This window comes from Dreissena polymorpha, chromosome 9 (assembly GCF_020536995.1).
Source record: "Dreissena polymorpha isolate Duluth1 chromosome 9, UMN_Dpol_1.0, whole genome shotgun sequence".
NCBI lineage: Eukaryota > Metazoa > Mollusca > Bivalvia > Myida > Dreissenidae > Dreissena > Dreissena polymorpha.
This window is the reverse complement of record NC_068363.1, coordinates 81,100,344-81,111,476: the sequence shown is the minus strand read 5'-3', so window position 1 is coordinate 81,111,476 and position 11,133 is coordinate 81,100,344. Positions and strand designations below refer to the sequence as shown.

At 38.2% G+C, this 11,133-nt stretch overlaps 1 protein-coding gene across 2 annotated transcripts; it reads left to right on the top strand.

Annotated features, from left to right (window-relative positions):
* Positions 1–9,268, top strand: LOC127846786 (dehydrogenase/reductase SDR family member 4-like). 2 transcript variants are annotated; one of them, XM_052378296.1, is made up of 9 exons: positions 1–171; positions 839–993; positions 2,876–3,056; positions 3,830–3,907; positions 5,157–5,251; positions 6,669–6,720; positions 6,900–7,034; positions 8,102–8,160; positions 9,055–9,268. In XM_052378296.1, the coding sequence occupies exons 1-9, from the start codon at positions 28–30 to the stop codon at positions 9,167–9,169; spliced, it is 1,014 nt and encodes a 337-aa protein (XP_052234256.1). In that variant the 5' UTR covers positions 1–27; the 3' UTR covers positions 9,170–9,268. The 2 variants fall into 2 exon arrangements, with proteins under 2 accessions (XP_052234256.1, XP_052234257.1); XM_052378297.1 differs by lacking the exon at positions 839–993 and having other exon boundaries at positions 17–171.
* Positions 9,269–11,133: the final 1,865 nt, after the last annotated feature.

Below are 11,133 nucleotides of genomic sequence, written 5' to 3'. Positions count from 1 at the left end.
AATGTCGCAGCTTTAACGTGCTAAATTATGAACTCAAGTGATTTGTCAACGGTTCGACACCGCGGAAGCTGGAGGGACAAGTCTTCTTTAAGTGAACACAATTATTCGATAAAGACTAGTTATGGGAAAGTTAAAAGAAAAGGTTGCCATCGTAACAGCATCGTCCGATGGGTAGGTTTTTGGATACGTCGTTCAACAACTACAATGTTTTTGTTTCGATTTGTTCAGAGCATTAGAAATGTCACGTTTACCAAACATGCATGTTGTTATTAATATTACACAAGACACTGGCTCATGTTTTTGTCATTGCACATTTTAAGTGCAATTTGCGATTGAATATTGTGAACATGATATGCTTAAACGAGTTCATATGAGGCTTGTGTGCAATTCGCAAGTTTTGACTTCAAACTACTCGTTAATGCCTCGGTCACACTGTCACGAATCAGAGCTACGAATGAGCTACGGTTCAATCGGCTATGAAATTGTCAAAATTCGTAGGCCGCTACGATTTCAGTACGGAGCACAACGAATCTACCATCAAAATGTTGGAAAACGAACGAGGAAAGGTACGGACTGCTACTGATCGACGCGATTTAGTACGGAGCGACACGAATCGGTACGATCAAACTACGAATCCGCTACAGTCTGGTACGATTAAGTACGATGCTACGCGAATCAGTACGATCTAACTACGGATCCGCTACGGTCTAGTACGGGTAAGTACGAACCAGAACGGTCCGCTACGAAGCAGTGGGAATTTTGACGGACTGGTACGGATAGGTAGGAACAAACTACGATTGAACATTACGCACACAACCTCTTGTATTGTCATACACAGAATGCCTCCCAAAAAGAGAACATGCAAGCGGCAGCAACAGCGCGTAACAGAAATAATGGAATCAGCCGTGTCAGGGGAAGAGTCTACCTCCTCCATCCAAAACCAAGAAGCCAGTCTTTATCAACCACCCCCTTTTTCTTCTCTGGCCTGATAAAGTATGTAATTATTGATGTACAAATATAGATTATGCTTAGGAAAGTATGATTAATTTTGTATTTTATTATGTCGGCTATTAATTTAACAATTATTAAATCACGTAAAAGTAAGATCAAGATTCAAAAGGCATATGAGGCAGACACTTGCCAGCAAATAAAAAAATGTATTACTAGTAAGTTCAAATTCTAATATATTTTCAAAATACGTAGCCTTTAGCACAAAGCTATACTAGTTATACGATATTGAATCAGTATTACCTCTGTGTATATCGTCAAGCCGCTCGACAACGGCCTCTGCATTGTGTGCCATATCAATATCCAAGTGTAACAAATTTATCGCAAACGCAATTTGCTGGCGGTTCATGATTGTGAACTCAACAAATGCAAGTACGGTTGCTTTATAATTTCAATTATGTATTTCAGTAGCAATTTGTTGTGATTGACCGTTCATGTCCGTACTGTTTCATGCTGAAATGTAGTACATCGTACAAGATCGTGCAAATTCCTGCCTATCCGTAGTACAATGTACTAGAACCGTGGCTTTCCGTAGTATATCCGTTTAATAATCGTAGCTAATACGTAGCGTAACCGCACCGCTCCGTAGTTCTTCGTATCAATCCGTTGAAGTCCTTGAAAATCTTTGAGCCTATAAAAAGGTACGGACGACTACGGTGTCGTTACGAACTAGTACGGATCAGTACGGTTTAGTACGGACTGCTATGGATACGCTACGGTCGATAAATCCGTAGCAATTATTTGAACTTGTTCAAAATTTGTCAAGAGTCGCTACGGACAGCCAAAAACTACTACGACTGATCACGGATCAAGTACGGAGAGCCACGGTCCAGTAAGGATAGTGCCGAAAAGTATTCGTAGCTCGTTCGTAGCTCTGATTCGTGACCTTGTGACCGAGGCATAATCTTAACAGAGGTTTTAAAACGCGCGTGTTATCTAGCAAACGTCATCTATTTTAAGATAGCATTTTGGAAGGACTGTTGAGTTTTAATACTCGTATCCATGGTGTACGCATAGAACTTCCCCTAACATAACTTGCAGATATTGACATATTTATCAGTACATCCCTGGCGGAAGGAGTACGGCGGACTGACCCGAAAGCAGTACTATCAAATTATAATCTCAACGATTTCGTAAAGCATCAGCTTATATTCTTCTTAAAGGGGTAATGACTTCGATATGAACGGAGAAAATTTCGAAAACTATCTGAATTTAAACTGACAAAGAACACATTTAAAACACGTTACATATAATATAACAAGAATGCACATATTCTACGATAAAACTCGGTTTAAAATATGGTTGGTTAAAGGGGCCGTCCAACAGATTTTGGCATGTATTGAAGCTTGTCATTAAATGTTTTCAATGCTTTATATTAATAAATTTAAACATTTGAACTAAAAATTTCCAGTAGAAAAACAAGAATACAATTTTTCAAAAAAGAAAAAAAAGTAACCCTCAACAGGGCTCGAACCACTGACCCCTGGATTCCTGGAGTAAAAAGCCTCCCGCCTCGACCACTCGACTATCCACGCTCATATTTGGAGCGGATGTATTGTTTAGCTATTTAAGCAATCCTCGTAGTTTCTCAAAATATCGAATCGCGTCGATACGACGCTTTATCTGTTAGACGGCCCCTTAAATATTTGTCTGTCTTTTCGGTCTTTGTCATGTTTGCTTCATGACGTCACACATTCTATAACCAAATGTCATCTTTTATTTATTACTAAGGATGAAAACTTGCCGAATATGCTTTCTTTAAGTTACAAACTCGTTAATTATAAATTTGCTATTACATTTCTGAGTGTTTTTTTTTCTAATGTTGAAAAAGCACACAGACTGGAATGCCTTCAGCGCTTTTATTTAGGATCGGATTTGCTATCGCTGAGCGACTTGCATCGGAGGGTGCGTGCGTGATGGTCAGTAGCAGGAAACACCAAAACGTGGACGGGGCAGTGCGCGAGCTGAAAGACAAGGGCTATTACCACGTGTCGGGAATGGTCTGCCACGTGGCGAATAAAGAACACAGGTCGCGAATGATTGAAAAGGTTATTTCATTTTTTTTTTCAATTTTATTTTTTGCCCAACGTTTCAATTTTACCAAATATTAATACGTAAAGATTACTTATGGTTGTTTATGCAACAGATGCCTTTATTATTTGATGATTAACATTATCGACACTTATTGGGTCCATATGGGTAAAAAAAACTTGACCACAAGGTAGATATATAGCAAAATTTTGTTTCCACTCTAAATTTCACTTTTGGCTCACTCCATATAACCTTTGGTCAGTAAGTTTGTCTTGACTATAAATATTCCAAGTTAAAATCAAGGTCCAGTGGCATCGAAAACTTGTTCATTATGTAATACCATAAAAAAATACGTTCTTTCCATTAAGAAGCAATTTTTCTTAGTAAATCTTGATGAACCTTGTTCACTATATTTATCTTTACAATATCAGGTTCATATTTGGGTCAAGTGGAGTTCACCGGGTCAAATCTTCAAAAAACATAGTTACCATTGTATTTGAAATATGTGATAACATTTCGAGAAAATGTCAATTATTCAATGTGTGAACATGTTCATTTAAATTATAGAAACTAAATACAAAAACTCGTATATTGCTTTTTTTGAGGATGATAGAACATTTTGTCTATCAGAGTAAGTAAAATTGCCATAAGTAAAGTCATAAGCAACGTATTTTTGTTGTTGACAAACTGTGCTGATTGTTTTTGCTGGCTGTTGCGTTTTTGTATGAAGACTCAAACAATTGGTCCAGGTATAAATATCGCCATTGAATACGTATTTTTACATTGACAGACGGTGGAGGAGTTTGGTGGAATCGATTTCCTGGTATCCAATGCTGCTGTGAATCCAATCTTTGGTCCGATCTTAGACGTGGGTATTGCGTTTACCTATCACAAGAGCCTCTGTCTGGGAAAACAGCATGTCCGTATCGTGTCATCCCATATTAGCCCTTGTTGTCCGCACAGGATAATCACGGACGACACTATCCGCATTCCAGGGATTTCGTTTAAAAGAGACATTCTTTTAACGAAGAACTCAATAAGGCAGAAACTGATTAGCGTGTGCGAACAGCGCAGGCCAATCTGGGACGACATAGGCGCACATGCATTAACCCTTTCAGTGCGGGAACCGAATTTTAAAGGCCTTTGCAAACGGTTTGGATCCAGATGAGACGCCACAGAACGTGGCGTCTCATCAGGATCCAAACCCTTTGCTATTCTGATAGTATTCTTTGAAAAAAGTCGAAGAAAATGCTAATTTTAGAAATTCAGCAGACGACATTTTAGCAGACGACAAATTTCCCAGCATGCAAAGGGTTAAGTAAAGTTTTCCCAGATGTATGCTTATACTATTACCGGTAATTTGTTAGTGATCATTTGTGGAATTCGTAAGACATTATTATAATAATTATGTTAAGCGAAATAACTTTATCGTAAATTGAGAATTAATTATTCATTTTAGGCACTTAATAACATGCTTTTTTTCGTATTTAATGCCTCCACATATATAAAATATTGTTCGCGCATATACTTTGCCGTTTGAGTCACGATAAGAATGTTAATGGTAAGTTATTTGATGTGGGTAGTTTTTTTATAAAGACACAAACATATAAACGCATCAGAATTCATTAATGTTTGCTTCTTTTAAAGAGGGACTGCGCGATTTGTATATGTGTTAAATTGTAATATATTGATACAAATATGTTACAATAACACAAAAAAGGCAAGAAAAATTATACATTGAAGACGAATTTCATTAAATGCAGCAAAGACAAATAAGCGCCCCGAGCCGATTGTGACGAAGATATTTCGTACATATTTTCATACATTAACAGAAGAATTCGTCTTTTTATTAGGATCGGAGTTAGTGTTCGTGTGTCGTATGAATAGATATCGTTGCAGGAAATTAAAATGATCAGTAAAACTAAATTTAGATTCACATCGTACATGCATGATATAAATGCTGGCGAATTCGACTGTACAGACATTTTCGATTTCAGAATTAAATATCTGGCTTATTTCGCATTTTTCGACAAATGTTCTTCTTAACTTTTAATTTTAATCTATATTGAAATATATGTATAATAACTATAATAATTACGTTTCTTAACTCTTTTCAGTCGACCGAGGAGGCATGGGATAAGATATTTGACGTAAATGTCAAGTCGACTTTCTTCCTCGTTAAAGAGGTCGTACCGTACATGGTAAAGCGCGGGTAAGTTGACTGGTATTATGCATGAATCGCGGCTAAGTTGACTGGTATCGTACGTGGTACATCGCGGGTAAGTTGACTGGTATCGTACGTGGAACATCGCGGGTAAGTTGACTGGTATCGTACATGGAACATCGTGGGTAAGTTGACTGGTATCGTGCATGGGACATCGCGGGTATGTTGACTTCTGTCGTCCATGGAACATCGCGTATAAGTTGACTGGTATCGTTCGTGGGAAAGCGAGAGTTAGTTGACTGGTATCGTTCGTGGAAAAGCGCGGGTAAGTTGATTGGTATCGTTCGTGGACCATCGCGAGTTAGTTGACTGGTATCGCACGTGGAACATCGCGGTTAAGTTGATTGGTATTGTACATGGAAAAGCGCAGGTAAAAACATGCATTTGACATCGCGGGTAGGTTGATTGTTAACATGCATTGTAACGCCCGGGTAAGATTATTGGGACCATATATGGAAAAGCACGATTTTGTTTACTTATTCCATACATCGAAAGCGCTAGTAAAATAAATTAGCACGTAAAGGTATTGCCATTCGCCCTCGTGATTATCTGTGTAAAATTATTTGTTTGTTAAGTGCCTTTAAGTGGCGATAAGTAAACAGTCAATCGACATAATACAACGCATGCATAATATTCATGCAGTTGTACTCATATTGTTGAATTCACAAAGAATAAGCAATAAGGACACATTGAACAAAATGCGTATATTTAATATTTGCCTTTGTTGAAACTTTAAAAAAAAAATCAACACTAGAAGGTTGTATTAAATCATTATGTTTTTTTGGGGGGTTATTGTAATTGTATTATATTTTCAATGATATGTTATTAATATACTTTGAAAGCAGTCATTCACGATTACTTTCCATATCTTATCATTAAAGAACTCAGTTCAATAATACTTATACATATATGTCTGATTGAATAAGTGAAAACAGTTCAACAGTTCACATAATACAATGTATGGATACATAAACGCCTATACGAATTACTGATGTAAAACATTCTTTTCCTTTACACGGGGAAAAATACGATTACGTATGATAACTTTTGTTTCAAATAATGAATTCATGAATTTATGGAAACAGGTCGTCAGATGAAACAACACGCCAACAATTGCATAGTACACGTTCGAATTAACCCATTTATGCCTAGTGGATTCTCCCATCCTTCTAAATTGGATCAATTTATTTCCAAACATTAGGGATGTCTAGTATGTTTATTTCTATATTTAGAATATTCTTACAGAAATTCCTATAAGCAAACAGCGCAGAACCTGATGAGACGCCGCATCATGCGGTGTCTCATTTGGGTCTACGCTGTTTGCCAATGCCTTTTTTCTAGACTCCAGGCATAAATGGGTTAATGAACACGTGACGTACAACATAGCCTATTAATTAAATTTCAGAGGCGGCTCTATAGTGATCGTATCGTCACAGGGTGGATATACCCCTTCTCAGGTAGATGTTTAGTTTTCAATGAATATATTTATTGAATTACCAAGCTAAGAAAACCAATTAAATTTAGTCCGTAATTAAAAAAAACAAAAACAACTTCAGGGTAACTCTTAAAGAATGTATTGCAAGCCCCGTTGTCCCAGAGTAGTTCTCACACTGACATGCAATGTGGTGTTGTTCAGTTGATGGGCGCGTACTCGGTCAGCAAGACCGCCCTTCTCGGCCTGGTGAAAGCCCTGGTGCCTCAGCTCACCCAAATGAATATCCGAGTGAACGCAATCGCCCCTGGAGTCATCAAGACGCGTTTCAGCGAAAAGGTTTATTAATTATTATTGTTTAACCCATTTATGCCTAGCGTCTAGAAAAAAGGCCTTGGCAAACAACGTAGACACAGATGAGACGCCGCATAATGCGGCGTCTCATCAGGGTCTGCGCTGTTTGCTTAAAGGAATTTCTGTAAGAAATATTATAAATATAGAAATGAATATACTAGACATCCCTAATTTTTGGAAATTGATCCAATTTAGAAGGATGGGATAGTCCTCGAGGCATACATGGGTTAAACCAGGCTTTCAGCAACGGTAACTATTCTGGTTATTAAATTGAGGAAAAGCAGACAGGCAGGCAGGCGGGGTGGGCGAGTGGCTTAAACCATAGTTTCCTGGCAATAACGTGAGTTTGCATCGACAATACTTGATGAAATTTTATAATATATTAATATTGCACGGAGACGTATGTTGGGATTTTATATGGGGTATTGCGGTCAAGGTCAAGGTCACTTTACCTTAAAGTTATTAGTCATGCCAATCTTAAGGTCATTGTAACTTTTATGGGCTGCAGTTTGGTCTAAACAGGTCAAGGTTAAGACCCGTGTTAAAAAAAAGAGAAAAGGTTTTCGGTGAATACCTTTAGTTTGGATGGCGTTATGCGACCGATATTTGTGTGATAACTACTTAATATACGCAGATCTAGCATAGTTCATTTGATGGGCAGTCGGGAAAATCAATCCAGCATTTGCTTAAAATATTAGTTTGTATGTTACGCTGAAATTTTGCGTTTTGTTAGCTTACGCGCTTGCGTAGCTCGGGTTTCTATCTGGAACCACTTTGGTTATGATCAATCTCAGTTTCTCAAAATAGCTTGAATATGGACCTTGCTCTGTGAAAAGGGTTTAATGCATGTGAGTAAAGTGTCGTCCCACATAAGCCTGTGCAGTCCACGTCATGCGAAAATGGGTCTTATGCCGTATGCGTCTAGCATAACTCAAGGCCAGCCTGTGATATTGTACAGTCGTGTCAGAATCTACACCATACCCGGTAATGTTATACACGTACGTATGATACTTGGCATCTCTCAATATACGTCGTTCACGTTTTATTTTCAGCTCTGGAAAGGAAACAACGAGATTTCAGATAACTATCTGAATACTATACCGTTGCGAAGGTGAGCGATGATCTTCTGTTTACCCATTTATGTCTAGTGGACTCTTCCATTCTTCTAAATTGGGATCAGTTTATTTCCAAAATTAGGGACGTCTAGTATATTTATTTCTATATTTAGAATATTTCTTACAGAAATTCCTTTAAGCAACCAGCGCAGACCCTGATGAGACGGCCGCATAATGCGGCGTCTCATCTGGATATACGCAGTTTGCCAAGGCCTTTTTTTCTAGACACTATGCATAAATGGGTTTAAATGAATTATAACGATTCCGTATTTTCTTTCTGTTTATGTAATGTGTCCGTTTGTAACAATGCTAGGTCATGTATTATATTTTTCTTGCGCATATACAGGCGGATTGATATGTCTGTACATACACTACAGAATAAAATTCGAGCTATATTTTAAACTTAACGTTCATTTAAAAAATCATATTATCGCACATATTGAGAGGCGAAAACTAACCGACGGGGCCTTTAAGGCGGCTGCAGATATTTTTTAATCAAACATTCGATTAGAAACAAAAACTATTACATAGATTTCATGAACCGGTACCTAAAATGGCAAATGCATGTTTGTTCATGTGACATACACTGTACACATTTACTACGAGTCGTGTTCTGAAAAAATGGGCTGAATGCATGTGCGTTAAGTTTCATCCCAGATTAGCCTGTGCAGATCCGCAAAGGCTAATCAGGGACGACACTTTCCTCCTTAAGATCGGATTTTTGCTAATAGAGACTTCATTTCAACAAAAAATGTCATAAAAGCGGAAAGTGTCGTCCGTGATTAGCCTGTGCGGACTGCAAATGCTAATCTGGGACGACACTTTACACATAAACATTAGCCCAGTTTTCTCATAACGTGAGTAAAAAATACGTTTTATTGTCACTCTAGGTTTGCAGAGGCGTACGAATGCGCAGGTGCAGTGTCCTTCCTTTTGTCGGACGACGCATCGTACGTCACCGGGGAAACAGTCGCAATTTCCGGTGGAGTTTCTAACAGGCTGTGACAGTCAGTTAATCTAGCAGGCTGTGACAGTCAGTATATGTACATGGGCTTCGTCTGTACCATGCGCTATCCACAATGTACTATCTTTGACGTTTTCATTACATAATTTGGCTAATATCGCTTCTCAGTTATGATTGCAATGGAGGTTGGCTCTAAGAGAACGGGGATCAATTCATTTGGCGTAAAGTCGTCCCAGATTAGCCTGTGCAGTCATCACAGGCTTATCATGGACGCCAGTTTTCGCGATTTAGTTTTATTGTTTTCGCTTTAATGAAGGTCTCGTCTTATTAAATATCAAGTTCAGGCGGAGGGAACGGGCTAATCCGGGACGACACTTAAGAACAAACCTTACTCCCCGCTAATCTGTGACGACACCTAAAGAACAAACATTACCCCCCGCTAATCTTGGACGACACTTAAAGAAGCAAACATTACTCTCCCGGCTTATCTTGGACGACACTTAAAAGAGACAAACATTACCCCCCGGCTAATCTTGACGACACTTAAAGAACAAACATTACCCCCGGCTAATCTTGGACGACATCTTAAAGAACAAACATTACTCCCCGGCTATCTTGGACGACACTTAAGGAACAACATTACCCCCCGGCTAATCTGGGACGACACTTAAAGAACAAACATTACTCCGGCTAATCTTGGACGACACTTAAGAACAAACATTACCCCCGGCTAATGCCTTGGACGACACTTAAAGAACAAACATACTCCCCGGCTAATCTTGGACGACACTTAAGGAACAAACATTACCCCCCGGCTAATCTGGGACGACACTTAAAGAACAAACATTACTACCCGGCTAATCTTGGACGACACTTAAAGAACAAACATTACTCCCCGCTAATCTTGGACGACACTTACAGAACAAACATTACTCCCCGGCTAATTTGACCACTTAAAGAACAAACATTACTCACTGTTTTCCCAGAGCGAGGATCATCCGTCATTTTGTTAACAACTCATACCAACACTTCAAATGAAATGTTACAAAACAACCTCAACAAAATATAAAATAAGGCATCAAATAGCGTTTCTTAGTTAATCTTTCTGAATCAGAAAAATACATCTTCCAAAAAGCAACAGCCGAATCAAAATAACTTCACTATGCTTTCTCAACAGGTACACGATATCAGTTCCCGCAAACATCGAGGGGTCATCCTTTCGAACGATTGTAAATGGCACATACATATTAAATATATAACTGTATAAAGCATGGGGTCGAATTAATTTTTTCGCTCTATTGATAATTTATTCTTGACCACAAATTGCTTGAAATACGTGTTACTTACTTCCTTTATTTGATCTTAACCCATTTATGTCTAGCGTCTAGAAAAAATGCCTTTGCAAACAGCGTAGACCCAGATGAGACGCCGCATGATGCGGCTTCTCATCATTGTCTGCTCTGTTTGTTTAAAGGAAATTCTTTAAGAAATATTCTAAATATAGAAATCAATATTCTAGACATCTCTAATTTTGGAAATCATTTATCCAATTTGAAGGATGGGAGAGTCCACTAGGCATAAATGGGTTAAGTAGAATATTCATATGTAATATGGAGTAATTGCACACTGGCAGAAACATATACACCTGAACAAATCCAAACGAATCCGCGCGACTTGTGGCGCTGCAAAAATTAGTGTATATAAATATATTCCAAAAAAAACAACATTGAACCGCAGAAAGATCGACCCGTTGAACATCAACTTATTTTTTTAAATGCAAAACTCGTTTAGCTCTCAGTATTTGACAGACTTGGTACATCAACATAATTGACCCGTTGCTAGATAAACCATTTGAACTGCGAATGACTTACGCCTAATCGAATCTAGATCCTGAACTTTTATTATTAATTCCTACTCACTCATATATGCAAATAAAAAATCTTACACGACAAATATGACAAAAGTGATCGCCGAATTTCTTCAAATCTAAGCTAGACATAATATT

Excerpts from the sequence above, each read along its gene's own strand:
- LOC127846786 (XM_052378296.1), top strand. The coding sequence starts at position 28 with ATGAACTCAAGTGATTTGTCAACGGTTCGACACCGCGGAAGCTGGAGG. Across the intron at positions 7,035-8,101 it reads AGACGCGTTTCAGCGAAAAG|CTCTGGAAAGGAAACAACGA; the intron begins GTTTATTAATTA and ends TTTTATTTTCAG. Across the intron at positions 8,161-9,054 it reads AATACTATACCGTTGCGAAG|GTTTGCAGAGGCGTACGAAT; the intron begins GTGAGCGATGAT and ends TTGTCACTCTAG.